The 15,045-nt window shown below is 39.5% G+C and overlaps 1 protein-coding gene across 5 annotated transcripts; it reads right to left on the reverse strand.

Annotated features, from left to right (window-relative positions):
* Positions 1-278: 278 nt before the first annotated feature.
* shtn2 (shootin 2) lies at positions 279-14,831 on the reverse strand. Of its 5 annotated transcripts, XM_028564516.1 has the most exons (19): positions 14,152-14,702; positions 13,877-13,933; positions 13,434-13,719; positions 8,533-8,582; positions 8,077-8,137; positions 7,710-7,804; positions 7,013-7,196; positions 6,719-6,816; positions 6,532-6,613; positions 6,162-6,256; positions 3,820-3,966; positions 3,574-3,727; positions 2,864-2,990; positions 2,570-2,625; positions 1,938-2,035; positions 1,756-1,776; positions 1,622-1,675; positions 1,376-1,505; positions 279-533 (listed from the first exon to the last, which is right to left on the reverse strand). In XM_028564516.1, the coding sequence occupies exons 6-19, from the start codon at positions 7,764-7,766 to the stop codon at positions 376-378; spliced, it is 1,461 nt and encodes a 486-aa protein (XP_028420317.1). In that variant the 5' UTR covers positions 7,767-7,804; positions 8,077-8,137; positions 8,533-8,582; positions 13,434-13,719; positions 13,877-13,933; positions 14,152-14,702; the 3' UTR covers positions 279-375. The 5 variants fall into 5 exon arrangements, with proteins under 5 accessions (XP_028420317.1, XP_028420318.1, XP_028420315.1 ...); XM_028564517.1 differs by lacking the exons at positions 13,877-13,933; positions 14,152-14,702 and adding an exon at positions 14,765-14,831; XM_028564514.1 differs by lacking the exon at positions 13,877-13,933.
* Positions 14,832-15,045: the final 214 nt, after the last annotated feature.

A 15,045-nucleotide genomic window follows, 5' to 3' on the forward strand; every position in this document is an offset into this window, starting at 1 on the left:
GCCATATCCACTGCGCCATCACCACCCACTGATCTTATTTGATCCAGAGGTGCTTACAACGCAAGTCTTTACTTTAACTTTTCAATAGATCCCAAGATCAACATTTAATTTTATTTTAAATGATCACAAAAGTAATGCTTTCATGTATTAATTCAATACATATGCAAATGTATAATTGGTTCCTTTGATAGATACTTTATAGATAGATACTTTATTGATCCCCAAGAGGAAATTCAACAAGTCAAAACAAACAAAAAAACTTTAAGGAAATCACTTTATCACAAAATTATTTATTTTTTATTGGAGGTGCAGTTTCCTCCACAAACTCATCATCGTATAAAATGGCAATGACAATAAGACTTCCTGTAACTGCTCTCAGTTTTCTTGGCTGTTGAGCAGTGCCGATGCTCTGACGCGAGAGTCTCTCTTCTCTCTATTCTGTTTCAGCCTCCGGAGCACAGGGGCGCTGCCGGTCTCGCCTGCCCAGGGACCATCTCCTGCTGCTGGGACACACTGTGAACCTGGCCGGGAGTCTGATCAACAGATTACCTCAGGTTAGGCACAAATACAGACAATGAGAAGTGAAGGATGCAGCTGACCACAGTGATATGACAGAGCACTTTGTTCTGAATATATATATATATATATATATATATATATATATATATATATATATAGCAGAGGCAAAAATACTCATTACGTGCAGTTCAGATGTTGAGCCTGGAAGTGATCTGATGGTTACTTTTCACTCCTTATCTTTCCCTTTTAAGACATTAGTGCATTTGCTTTTTACTTTTTAAATGCCAGATGTCACAGTGCATTACTGTAGTGTAATACTATATATAAATAGCATCAGTAAATATTAATGCAATTACAAAAAAAGCATAAAGTCATTAAAAATATAAAATAATGAAAATAAAAGACAGGGTTTGACAGCATGTTAGGACCTAGTCACATTTGTATCAGTACCTTTAGAGAATTACTATCAAAGAGACTGAAGTTGCTGTCCACATATCTGTCATATGTAACTTCTCCTTTTTTCAACCCAGATCTAACTAAAATGTCTCTCATCATTTCTAACCTCACCAATAGCTTTAATACTGAGAAACATATCACCGTGCTGCTGCTTCTTACATAGGCTCAAACACAGTCTAAAGGGGATCATTTAGGCCTTTAGTTTACTACAGTCCCGCTATCTGTGATGTCCAGCATACCTCTGCCCTTAAATAGATCCCTTATATGGACACAAAAGAGACTAGACAATACATAAACAATAGTAACAATAATCAAAAACCCATTTAACAAAAGACAAAAAATAAAGCATCATCATTCTTAACAGAGAAGAGTGAGAGGACAGCGTGAGAGGACAGCGTACCCTGTGTTTGGTCCGTGTTCTCTCCCATTACTCGCCTCCTCCTCTGGAGCACCTGCAGGAGCTCTGCTTCCCCAACATTTCGGCCCCGTCTGGAAGGCACACTGCGGAGGTGCTGTCGCTTCATGTTTTCCTGGCGTTTAGAATGGTTAAAAGGTGTTTTAAAACACAGTGGCTCGAGTTGCCGTTTATCGCTCTAGGTTTAGGCCAAGTGTTTTGCCTTCACGACACCAATGAGAGTTTAATTACCAGCATTCCTTTCAACTCCACGATAGCTGACTTTCTGTTTTCACTCCTCTGGTCCTGCGAGAAGATTTAAATGTTTTGGAACTGTCACAACTTCTTTATAATAAAAACAAAAAGGAACTATGAGCTTTACTGACCTTCCATGAGTGGTCATCCTCCTGTGAGCAGAGAAGGCCGATGTTAATTATCAGTTTATTATTGATTACTTTGGATTTTTATACAAGTTCCTCTGGTCATATAAATGTCTAAAATGCGAACACATTACATTCAATGGTAAACAAAGAAATGCAAAAAGTATTTGTGAATACAATTTGTCCACCTGTATTCTCTTCATGGGCCTCAGGACGATGCCTCTCTTTATTCTCTCCATCATTTCATCCACAGCTTTCGTCTTCAGGTCCAACGAGGGTGCTGCTTCTTAAAGATTAGAGATGGATAACATATTTAAACCTTTAGGACTGAGAGTTCATTGTTGTGGTGTTTGTGAGGTACGTACTGCATCTAATATGTATTCAAATTAAAGAAATACTTCACCCTCAAAATGGTCATTAGTATATCAATTACTCACCCTGTGTTACCTTGAATTGTAGAAGCAACAATACTTTTTCTCACATGCCTCCATGGTGAACAAAGACGAGAAAAAATGTTTGCGGTAAGTTATAGAGGGCCGCCTATTACTTCAATTCATCTAAAATGTTCTCCGTTTTTGCATTCTTTGTTTAGCGTGGAGGCAAGCGAGAAAAAAAGATTTCTTCAAGAATCCAAGATAACACGGGGAGATTAATTCATATACAAATGACCATGTTGAGGGTAAAGTATTCCTTTAAGTAGAATATTAAGTGTTGTGTTTGAGAAACCAGAAAGAAAATATCATAAAAATCCAAGATTATTTTAGATTTATCCAGAATTTTATGGGACATTGTTGCAGTTGAATGAAAGTGTGAGACTCACGGTTTTCAGCTTTACTGGCTCTTTCTTTTCTCCTGCTTCGCAGGAAATCAAGTGAACTTGGCACAGAAAGAGAGAGAGAGAGAGAGAGAGAGAGAGAGAGAGCGAAAGAGAGAGAGAGATTGATTTCTGGGGTCAAATTGTCATACATAGGGGGAACTGGTGTTTTATAATTCATAACTTCTAAAACGTGCAGTCACTAGGGTGTAAAAAGCCTCTGAAACAGTATTCAAACAGTCATGTGAAACTAAGACTGTCCACTGCAACTCCCCATCGCCTGGCTTTAATGAAACATACTTGGTGACAGCAGGGGGAGGAGGAGGAAGAGGGGGAGGAGGCGGCGGCGGAGGTGGAGCAGGAGCGGCTTTCTCCTCTGATTCATGAATTTTATCCTCCCGGTTCAGTGCATCCCGTAACTGTTTCACTACGAAGGAAGATATCAAAACATTTCCATCATCATCAAGTTAGGAGAACATTTGCCCATTAAATACAAAATGATTATGATCCATGTTAAATGAAACAAGTGCTCATTCAGAGAGAAAGACACAAGCTGTCTTTTTAGACCTGAGACAAGGAAAGTACTGTATTAACAACAAGATGAATCAGCGTGGAAGCATTTAAATACACAGCTTGTAGAAACTAGTGCCTGCGACGTCATTCATAGATTTCAGTAAGGATGTTTTGAAGCATAGATATGCTCATTATCTTGTGAGGAGGGGGCTGTGAGGAGTCAGGATATCCAAATCTGTGCAGCGAGATGAGCTGAGGTGGGGTAGGCGAGTGTCAGCCACTACTTATTAATCATGCCTCCAATTAAGCTTTAATATCTTCTTAATTGAACAATATTTTTCAAGATCACGACCAAACACACATTAGAAGAAGTGATATAAGCTACTGAAACCCAAAAGGGGGGTAGAGGAGATTTTACTTCGGTTTCAACATTCAGCCAATTGCATTTGACCCATTACGCGTGTTTGCTACGAAATGTTTTTCCCACCAGTAGCTACCTTCCACCTGGAGCTCCGTGACAGTGCTGGTAGCTTCAGACAGCTGAGTCTTCAAGGCCTTCCTCTCCTCCTCACTCTTCTCCAGCTGTTCTCTCAGGTTCTGCAACTCAGAGAGGATGCCGCTCTCTTCCACAGCGCTCGGACTCAGTTTCACCTGAACTCAGGGATGAAAGAAAAAGGGGACATGATGAAGAACATGAAGAGACAAACTTTGCTCTAGTATCATGACACTCTCTTTCACCACACCTGGTTCTGGTAATAGCGTTGTATGTCACACAGGGCCGTGCTGATGTTGGAAATTTGTTCCAGCGCCTGCTGCAGCTGCAGGCCGGTCTCTGAGCTCTGCGTCAGCATCACGCTCTCTCTGTGGGCAGCATTCTGCTGCACCAATATCTAACAAGACAAACCAAAATTCACCTTTTGACATCTTTTTGATTATGTGCTTCTAAAAAAAAGAAAAGAAAAGAAATCCATTATTGACAATGAGCCACAATTAGAGCAAGGATAAAGTGAGATCTGAATGGCTGGTTAATTTTCTCCCCCAGGAGGTTGTCACAATTCACGAGTGTTTTCAAACTGGTGATTGACTGAAGAATGAATTAGAATTACTCATCGGCTTCACTGAAGAATAGTAACATTGCAAACGGGACGATTTAGCTGTGAGACAAAGCATAATCTTTCCCACATTATGATAAGTGGCTTGTAAGAAAAAAAAAGAAAAATGTCAAGCTTTGCCTTGATTCACTGAGAAAATTGGATTCTTACTTCTACGGTGTGACAAATAAATAAGCCAGCTACAGTTGATAATTGTGGTTTAGAGCTAATAAATAATCAGAGTGCTATAAACATACATTTTGTTCTTTTGCTTGTGTGAAGTTTAATATTGTATATACAGGTAAACATGTGGGTATTGATCAGTTAGATCAGATAAAGTTATTAATCCACAAAGGGAAACTAGTTTGGTCTCCCATGCACATCAAGCCACAGCAGACAACAGAAGAAAGACATACTGCCACAACCTAACACTTACACAAATTAACACATATTCAAAGAGGACATTCAGTATCTCAGGAGATGGTCTCGCCTCTAAATAAAAAAACAAGGTATTTAATACCAGCCAAATCATGAAAGGCAGACCAAAAGTAATGTGCCTGAAAATGTGACCAATAAAAGAGGTTTTAATTGGATTTATTTATTTATTTTATCGCCAGAAACGGACCCATTTTAAATATATTGACTCAAATATCTGAATCAGCCTTGAAACCTATCATGTGTAATCTAATTGTAATTGTGTCTTCAGCAGAATACAAAAAAACATGATCTCAGTGTATTCTGGTCACATTGCGTTCATTGTTGTTTGGACACTTTATGAGAGCAGATCAGAGAAAAGTAAGTGTGAGAAAAAGTGTTTTTCATTTCTGTGTTTTTACTGGTAGGACAAACTGAAGCAGCAGGTTTGGTGAGCTCTGTTCTGGCACATGCAGCACAAGGCTCCACGCTGCAAATTACACCGCTCTAATCCCAGGTCTACCTTCAGCAGAGAGCAATTTTCACACAGCAATTAGCACAATTATTTCATACATACAAACACACAAACACAACCACACAAAGAGAGACAAAGACACACACACATAAAAAAACTCCAAATTGTTTCCTGTTTTGAGGCAATCATTATACCACCATGCATCACAGAGGAGAGGTGTGAATGGTTGGTGTTGTCAAAACACATGAAAACAGACAAATAGTAGTGCATACAAGAGGCATTCAGCACAGGGGGGTCTTTTACTATGAATTGAGAGTAAAGGGGAGGAATTGTGTGAGCAGTTGGGGGTCCTTTTCACAGGTAAGGACCCCTGCGAGGCGGCCCATTGTGTGCCTGTCCGGTAAATGGAGGACGCTGTGCACAAAGGCGACAATTGCTATATGCTCGGCAAAACATAAAGGTGTCAGGCACAGACAGGTTGTGCTTAAAGACCACTATTCTCCTTTAACGGCAGTGATGACCACTAATTATGGGAAAGGGAGGGGCTAAATGGGAAGAGAAGGAAAGAGAGAGATGTTTCTGAAAGAAAAGGCCTTCATTATAGGAGCAGCTGGGGCAGCAAATACACGTGTGTGTACGTGTGTGTGTGTGTGTGTGTGTTTTTGGTAGGTGGATTTTAAGTGAATTGGGTTTTTTTTTTTTTTACAACTTGTGTACAAGTGTGTTTCTGCTTTTGTCTTGTGTGAACACTTTGCCTCACACAGAGAGCCTGGATTTGACCAAAGTGTCATCGGTGTGAAAACAGAGAATGGAGACCCCTTCTTCTGTCCCACCACATCAACTAAAAGGGTTTGTGTGTGTGTGTGTGTGTGTGTGTGTGTGTGTGTGTGTGTGTGTGTGTGTGTGTGTGTGTGCACGTCTCGCCCTCCCGTCCAACGTCTGTTCACCGTAGCTGCCCGAAGGTCAACATTCTAACACTCCTGTTCCCTTTCTGTAGCACGACCTGTCACCTTCAGTATCTATAGGTGTGAATGTATGACAAAATGTTTTGTGCTGTGCAGAAAACACACACAAACACACACACAGGCATGCCACGCGCTCACACCTGGTGGGCGAAGACTTCAGCGTGCTGCCGTAGGCCCTGCTCCACCTCCAGTTTCTGAGACATTTCTGTGAACTCCTCTGTGACAAGCTGGGAGACTGTGCGCGCACACACACACACACACACACACACACACACACACACACACACACACACACACACACACACACACACAAAAATACACAAAATGAAGTGGCATTTATGATTTTTTTGACTAAGAAATTAAAAATGAACCTAAAATATTCTGAAATGATTAACTGCTTAATAAATTAGTCAATCTCTATCTACTATACTGTTATTTGGGAGGGAAATATAGATGGATTCATCAAAGAAAATAATTATTAGTTGCAGTCCAAATGTAATGAGGACTCACCGCGTTTGATTTTATTCATGGTCTTGTTCTGTTTGCTCACTTTCCTCAGTATGGCCTCTTTCTCCTTGACCTCCAGAGCTAGCTGAGAGAAAAAGTCTGTAATCAGAGTCCACACACACACACACACACACACACACACACACACACACACACACACACACACACACACACACACACACATGCGCACCTGCTCTCTGAGTTGGACCTGCTCTTTGGTCAGATCCTCCACTTGTTGCTCCAGTTTCAGCTTCTCAGCCAGCAGACCGTCCACTGATGCCTGCAGCGCTGTTAAATACACGTTTTTATATTTTTTATTTTTCACCTATAAGGTTTGCCAAATCAAACTAAGAGTAACAGCAAAGTATGTCAATAGGAACCGATCTGATAATAAATACATGAATTAACTGCAATTCATTAGCTTGGTTAATTAGCTTGGTTATCCCAGTTTGATTTCTAAATTTGTTGAGCAGTGTTGTCTAACCTGCTATCTTGGCTTGACTCTCCAGGAGCAGCGTCTCCTCACCGAGATCGACCACATCATCACCGTTAACCGGGGGGTCAGTCTCTGGGTCAAAGGTCATGGCAGCCAAGTCTTCAGGCAGCTCGGGGATGAACGGCATCAGCATCTGGCTCTTCCTCTTCAGGACTTTGTTCTCTTTAGTCACCTAGGCAACAGGGTAGATGATGGTGAGTCTGGAGGTTTGTTATTTTGATTTTGATCTATTAGTATGAAAGGTAAGGTTTGGGTATATCATCGGCTGTACAGTACGTGAGGCGGCATCAGTTTCTTAATATGTCAGGAGAGGAAAAGGAAACAAATGGAAACAAAAGAAAACAAAAAGGATAGGGAAAGGAAACGAATGAAAATTAAATGAAAGCAAAGGAAAATGAAAGACAAGGAAACCAAACCAAAGGGACTAAAAGGAATAATAAGGAAACAAAAAAAAGCAAAGGAAAGGACAAAGAGATATAGTGAATAAGATAAGAGTGCAGAAAAGATGATAGCAAAGAAGAGGACAGGACAAGGCAGTAAAGGAATGAAAAGGCATAGGGAAGGATTAGAAAGGAAATACAATAAAAAAAAAAAAAAAAAAACGAGAGTAAAGGAAATATCAGGAAAGGACATAGGAAAGGAAAGGACCAACACTCCAGTAGTAAAAAAAAGAAAAAAAACATACCTTGACAGCCAGCGCCTCAGCACTCTCCCTGCAGGAGCGCTCAATCTGGAACTGCATCTCCAGCACATTTATCTCTTTCAACAGCTGATTGGAGACTGGGGATGAAAAGAGGAGAGTTGTTAGTCATCATGGTCATGATCATAGAAATATAGATTTGACCACACACCTAAAACTGAGTCAGATTATTTTAAACCCTTTCTGTGTGAAATGTGCATGTCTACATTTGTTTTATCGTCCTTATTTTTTGTCCAAGCACTGGAGACTTTACATTGCCGATAGGTGTGAATTTGAGTGTACGCATACTGGGATAGTTTCCGCCCACCTTATGGTCCTGAATGGGAACAGAAAAGGAATGCATTATTCTTACCTTCCTCCAATTCAGACAGCCTCTGATTGGCTTCATCCCTCTGAATTTCCAGGATCTCACACTAAAAATCAAACAAGCAAAACAGAAGCGATCAATCGCGTAACAACAAATTCATGCATCTGATTTTATTCACATTTTATTCTATTATCAGACAGTTGAGGGACCACAATTGCATTTGTCCCTGTTAATGTAATCAGGTTTGTTTTAGAGCTTTTCTTTCTGTAATCAATTTTATATTGTAATGTTTTTACTTAACAAATGTGGGCTGTGAAGGCAAAATAATGCTTTCTCTAACTAAAAATGTGAGACTTTTTAACCAAAGAAAGGCCCTCCAAATTGTGTGGGGAAAAAAAAAAAAACATAACACTGGATGTGCTTGAGCAGGATACTCAGTTTCCTTCCATGTTTATTGGCTCCATTGCACATTAGAAAGAGACATTAATTAACCAGTGATACCTGAATGTCTCCCTCATCTTCTGAAGATAAACCACTCTCTCTGTCAGACTCTGTGGGGAAAAGAAAATCATCTCATATTCATACAACAGACAGATTGTTATACAGGCAGTGGCAACAGAGACCAGAGAAGACGCTGAGCTGGGAGGCGAGATGATCAAACATCCTCACATCCTGTCAACGTGACTGCAAGTGGAACTTGTAATGCCGTCTGAAGGAGGTTGGTGAGAGAAATACAGGAAGTGAAATCACAGAAGGATCCTAAAAACATGTTTCACTTTCTGTGGCCTCTGACTCACAGGAGTTTCAAACTTTTGCTTCACTTTGTCCAACAGACAGAGCTTTGGGTTGGTAAAGCAATAGTTTGGAAAAATCGACTTTCTTGCTGAGCTAGAAGAGAACATTGAAACCATTCTCAAATCCGGCCAAAAATAGTCCAGCACATAAAAATATATATAAAAACACAATGCGTTCTTACACAGATTAAACAAATTGGATATAACCATAGACTCTATAAAATAGGATATAATGTGTTAATTAGTGAGCTTTAGAGGCGCTGGTAGGTGTACAAAATTGAAGCATTTTATTGTTCATGAAAAGGGAATATTGAACTATTTCATGCACCGAATCTCCAACGTTTAATGAAATATTTTTTCAACTGCTAAAGTCACGATGCAATTAAGACAAGTATCTCAGCACCAGTTTATATCCAAATGATCAAGTCTTACCTGCCGCTGCACTGTCCTCACCTTGCAACCACATCCTGCCGTCTGCACAGTTTTCAAGTTTTTAGCTCCTTGGTGCAATACACTAGATTAAGCTGCACATTCCAGCACAAACAAAGAACAGCTTTCTGTCTGAGCAGCAATCAACGTACTATGAAGGAAGCAAGTGGGAATTTCTGGTTAAACCCTCCCCCATTGCCTTGATTTCAAAAAGAGGAACTTTCTCCTTACTCTGGCCAAAAAACATTTTAATCATCACAGTCTAATGTGGATTTATGGTCTAAAAAAATAGTTTCATGCATTTTTGATAACAAGAAGTAATGTAATGTCTATGTAAATATTGATGTTTAAACTTTTCCCCCCTTTTCATGCAGTGAAAAGAGGAAAATGTAGCCTCTGTCCATGCATGTGGTCTCTAAGGGACGACACTGTCTCTCTACTGCAAGATCAATGTCACTCAAGCAGCTGGAGCAAAGGCAAAGCTGCTTTTATTTCTCTATAAGCATCTGTGTTCAGAGTTCATGACCTCTAAAACATCAGACCTGCCATGGGAACCAAATTCTGGGTGATACTTTTTAACGGTGACAGTGATGATGTCGATGAGACACATTTCTCCGTAAATAGTTTTTAAAAAAAAAACTTTGTGATTTAATTATTCACCTGCCTTCCAGGATATAAAATATTTAATCTTAAAATAAAAATATTACATTTTTAAAACAAGCTCAGTAATTTCCTAAAACAGCTGGGCACTGTAGTTTTTATTAAAAACATTACTCGAACAGGACGAAATGGTGCATTAGTAGGGACTATTTTCAGCTGCGGATTAATACACATTTGGCTCTCTAGTAGTATTTACAGCATTAGGACTGTAAATGTGAGTTCAACTCCGAATAAACAGTGCCTCTGTTCGTTGTAATGAATGAACATTAATGTGCACATGGTTATTTATAAAATTTAGAAATGAAATTGAAACATGCCAATGTTTGATAGCGACCTTGAATACCTGATTTTTAGATTTTAAATCTAAATTTTGAATAATGATATTGGCCCGCAAGATGTCTTTATTTGCAATAGAAACATTGGACAATAACCATTTTTAATCATCTTAAATAGTCGTTTTTTTTAAATCACCTTCAACATGCACATGGACCCGCACAGCTGAAGGACAAAAAGCTGCTGTGATTCATGCCAGTGACGTCCTTGTGATTTAATGAGTCTTTACTCTCTCAGTGTGTTGCTCTCTTTACAGGCACCACCTGAGCACCACAACCTTCTCCAGCCTGTCATCCCGACCTTTACTAATGATTCTTCACCATGTTAATAAAGGTGAAATTGTCACTTAACATTAGCCGTTGTCTGGTGTTTCATGCAGCGAGTGGCTTTGTCAGCATACTCCTCATTAAAACTGGGTCTTTAAATTCTGCTTAAGTAAAGACGGATAGATTAGAGAGCTAGCAGGATTTGTTTATGAAACAACACAAAGACTAATTATAGTGACATTTAGCCTACTGAAGGAAGACTGACAAAGTTACCACCCTATATGCATTTAGGACAATGGAATGTTATAGGTTTTGTCATTTACATGTAGGAAAAGTGCTATATAAATACAGTCTGATAGACTGATTGATCTGTTCCAAGTTTAGGTATCTGTTCTTATAGCTCATTTGTCAAGGGTTCAAGTGTGCTCCTTGCTCAGGTTAAATGAATGGCGCTCTGCTCCCTGCTCCACTCCAACTCTGCTCACATCCTCTGAATACCCTACATCCTCTACAGGTTCACATTCTCTTGCACAGAACAACAGACAATATGTGTGTTTTCATTGAGTCTCAATTATATAACAATTTCTTTCTAAATACAAATGTGGTGTTTTAAACAGGAAACTGTAATTCCTAATCAACTGTCTGTACATGAAAAGACAAATGTTAAATTCTATTTTTTTCTTTTTATATATTAATAGTCAAACTAATTCTCTAAAAATGTCACCATTAATCACAACAAGTTTACTTCGAAATCTATGACTTGTAGAACACCAAATTCTTTCTTTTCCCCCAAAACTACTCAAAGTTCAACAGGTTGCCATTTGTGCTCGACTGGCATCTAGTGGCCACTAAAGGTCCAAATGTTCAAAATCAATGTATTGGTCCAATCCATGCTCCACATCTCCGACAAGACAGTAATAGAGTTATTGTCTTTTCAAAAGTTTTCTGTAAGAAGTGGGATTCGAACCCACGCCTCCAGAGGAGACTGCGACCTGGATGCTAGCAGCCGCCCGAGCGACTGTCTAATGTTGAAAAATGCTGTCGTAGTTTTAACATTCGCAACTAATGACGTTCACGGCTTCAACATTCCACAACCAATCACATTCATGGCTTCAACATTGCTTCAACATCCAGCGACGAATCGTCTTCCCAGCTCCAAGCAAGCTATGATATTTGTTTTTCCGGAGGGGGCCGCCATCGTTCATATCTACTCAAGCGAAATGGTGAGTGTTTATTACAGTGCTGTATGTATATATCATATATTTAAGTATAGAAGTAATTTAGCATTGTCATTTTGTCATATCAATTTAGTTATCTAATGTAACATTATCAAACTCTTGGTCTCGTCTGCCGAAGTTTGATAATGTAAAGGTGGATTTTAGTTAGCGTTAGGTTATGAGTGTTTTGACAACAAAAAACAATGACTGTGAAGGAGAATATTTAAACCCAATTTGTAAATGTAGATGTATAAACGAATAGGGTGTTAGTACATGATTGTCACGTGAATATACAACTTGAAATTAATTTGTGAAAACAAATGCTAACGTTAACATTAGTTAGCTAACGTTGAACTGTTAGTGCACATTTAGCTGGTGTCTAACTTCTGTTTAATGCCACTATTATACCATGCCAGTATTTTTCACATTAACACTTTTATGGTGGGTATACGTGCAGTTTAGTGTCCCAAAATGGGGTTAGGGCAATCTGTCTCAAATAAGACCCTCATCATTTGGGACACTCAGTTTTTGGAAAATAATTTGGGACACTAAACTGCACATATACCTTTATGGTGATCCTTTACCATTAGTGTTAATTATTATAACATTACTGTTAATCACTGTGATTGTGTGAATTTAACACTAATGGTAAATGATCACCATAAAACTGTTAACGTCACACAATCACAGTATTAATAGTATGTGCACTGTTCAAGTTTGAAAGCAGGGTGTTGTTTACAATATTGTGGCCTTTCTAACTCTTCTGAGAAGAAATGACATAAATGTAGGCCTAGTATGACAAGTTAATGACAACGTCGATATTATATCCATTATATGTAACGCCAGATTATTCATTAGATTATTAATATTATGGCTATGCTATTAACTCTGTCTTGTCTTCTGACTATCTGCCTAAAAAAATATACAACTAGCTTTCTAATTAATGATATTTATCAGCACACACTAAGAATACATATTTATAATGGGAATCTGGTTAATTCATGAGCTGTGTTTCAAACACAGACACAATATAGACGGTATCTTATGCCACACACTGCGTTTTTCATATGGTTATTACAATATAATAAGGCCCAAAGTCTGACTTTCATGTTCCAGCACTTATGTTGTTTTTGTGTATTGATGTCACCAAACTAGGCAAAATCACACGCAAAGGGAGACTCGGGAGTGGGTGACACGCCTGAGAAAGTTTACCATCGCGGGGGCCTGGCCTGCAGGTTAGGGAAACAGGCCTCACAAAGGGAGGTGTGCGGTTGCCCGAGTTCAGATGTCAACAGATCTCAACCGCTTCATACCAGGTTTTTTTTCTATCAGACATGTTGATTCATGTGTCGCATAGTCCATGAATATTTTATAAATTAATATTTAATAATGTATTTCTAGGGACCAGTGCCAACAGCCTGAATTTCCAGGTGTACCTGTCGGCAGGACTACACAGGTGGAACCAGGACCGCGGTAGTGCTGCCCTGTCTACTGGACAATCTGCTTTACGCAGGTGACCTGCTTCACTGCGTCAACCAAAATTTCGAGAAGCATTTCAGCAGGAAGATGGGCCCAGATTCTGTCCACCTTCCCGTTACACTGGTAAGTATGTCTGAAATGTTTGTATTTGTTTTATTATTTATTAACTGATTTGGACACGTGTCAGAAATTAAGTTTAAACTACTGACAATAATGCACTTTACCTCTATTGTTTCAGGAGAGCTTATTGGGATACAGTATCTGTTCTGGCAGACTGGTCAGGCCCTGCAGGATATGCACCCTGATTCAGAGGAGACTGCTCAGTTAGTCGAGGAGCACAACATGGAGGACAACCTGGAGGAGGATGAGGGCTTCTCTGATATCACAGATGACCCCACAGTGCTGTACTGGAGGTTCAGGTTTCAGCCTCTTCCTCTTCCACCCAGGCTTCTTCTTCCTCCACCACATCCATCCAGATACTGACGCAGCGCCTTAGACCGCTCGGCCATCCTGACATAAGAGACATAATACAATCACACAGTACTTTAATAGACCTCAATCATGGATGTATTAAGAGATGCGCGCAGGACTAATTTCGCTGGGTACACAGTGGGTACACAGTGCAAATGTGCGCGCATGCCTGTGTATCTGCTGTGTACGCGCTTACCCACTTTCCTCCGCTACCTGCCAGCTGCCGCTGGCACTGATCTCTCTCTCTCCTTTCCTTTGCAATAACGCACGTTATTAACGTTAAGCTACTTTCACATCCTGTCGACAAACTGTTAGCGCCATAATAAAATAAAATATCTTTAAAATGAAGCAAACGATGCAAGACGGAAAATGACTAGCTAGAACCACAATTTAAAATAAGTTATATAAAAAAAGCAGATCCCGTCATTGATCAGCATAGGAAAAGAAATAGGCCTACCATGACGGACTTACTTTTAATTAAAGATGCCGGGAAAATAAAACGCTTTCATCCGATACATGATGCAGCCACTGCCACTTCGAAAACCCAGCCTGGCAGAAATGGTCGTTTTAAATGTTTACTGTCCCAAAATCTATTCCTTGAAAAGCCGGAGTTTGGCCGACAGGCTTCTCAAATCCACCAGCAGCGGCGGGCAATAACGTCACAGATGTGGTTAAAGTTATCTCAAGCCGATGCTCCTCTGGCTCTTAAAACTGCTCCAGCAGATTGAGGAGGTGTCACAGACACGCTTGGCTCGTGCTACAACAAGTCACTGTATTCTCATTTTTCTAGATATTTTAGGTCCTTTTGAGATTTTAGAAGTGAAAAAAATCCAATCTTCTTTACTGCGCAATTGATTAGCTCCTGCTAACGCCAAAACCCTCCACAGGTTAGCTAGCTGGCTGAACTTTGACCTGAAGTGATGACGCTGTCACTTCAAATTGAAGAGTTAATTACATTTGCATATTTTAAACGTGTAAAAGTTTTTTTTATATGTTTTCTGACAGGCGCTCATCATATGCTGTTCAATATTTAAAAGAAATGTTCGGTTCGGTAGCCTTGTAGTTAGTAAACTAGCCAACTTACGTAGTTGTTTCTCCCCTTGTCAATAGGGGGCCTTCACGCTACCAACATGCTTAGTAGTGGGAGGAGGCCATATCAGTTATAAAACGTTACAGTCAGCAGGCAGAGGAATGGGATTTTATTCGCAGATTATCCAGTATTATACAGTTTCAGCAAATATGACAGTTAAAACTTGTTTTTTTTTAATAAAAGTTACTATCTGTAGTTTTAAAACTGTAACCCCATTAACATTCAGTTTCATTAAATATTTAATGTGATTGATATATTCAAACCCTATTTTTTAA

Source organism: Perca flavescens, chromosome 19 (genome assembly GCF_004354835.1).
Source record: "Perca flavescens isolate YP-PL-M2 chromosome 19, PFLA_1.0, whole genome shotgun sequence".
NCBI lineage: Eukaryota > Metazoa > Chordata > Actinopteri > Perciformes > Percidae > Perca > Perca flavescens.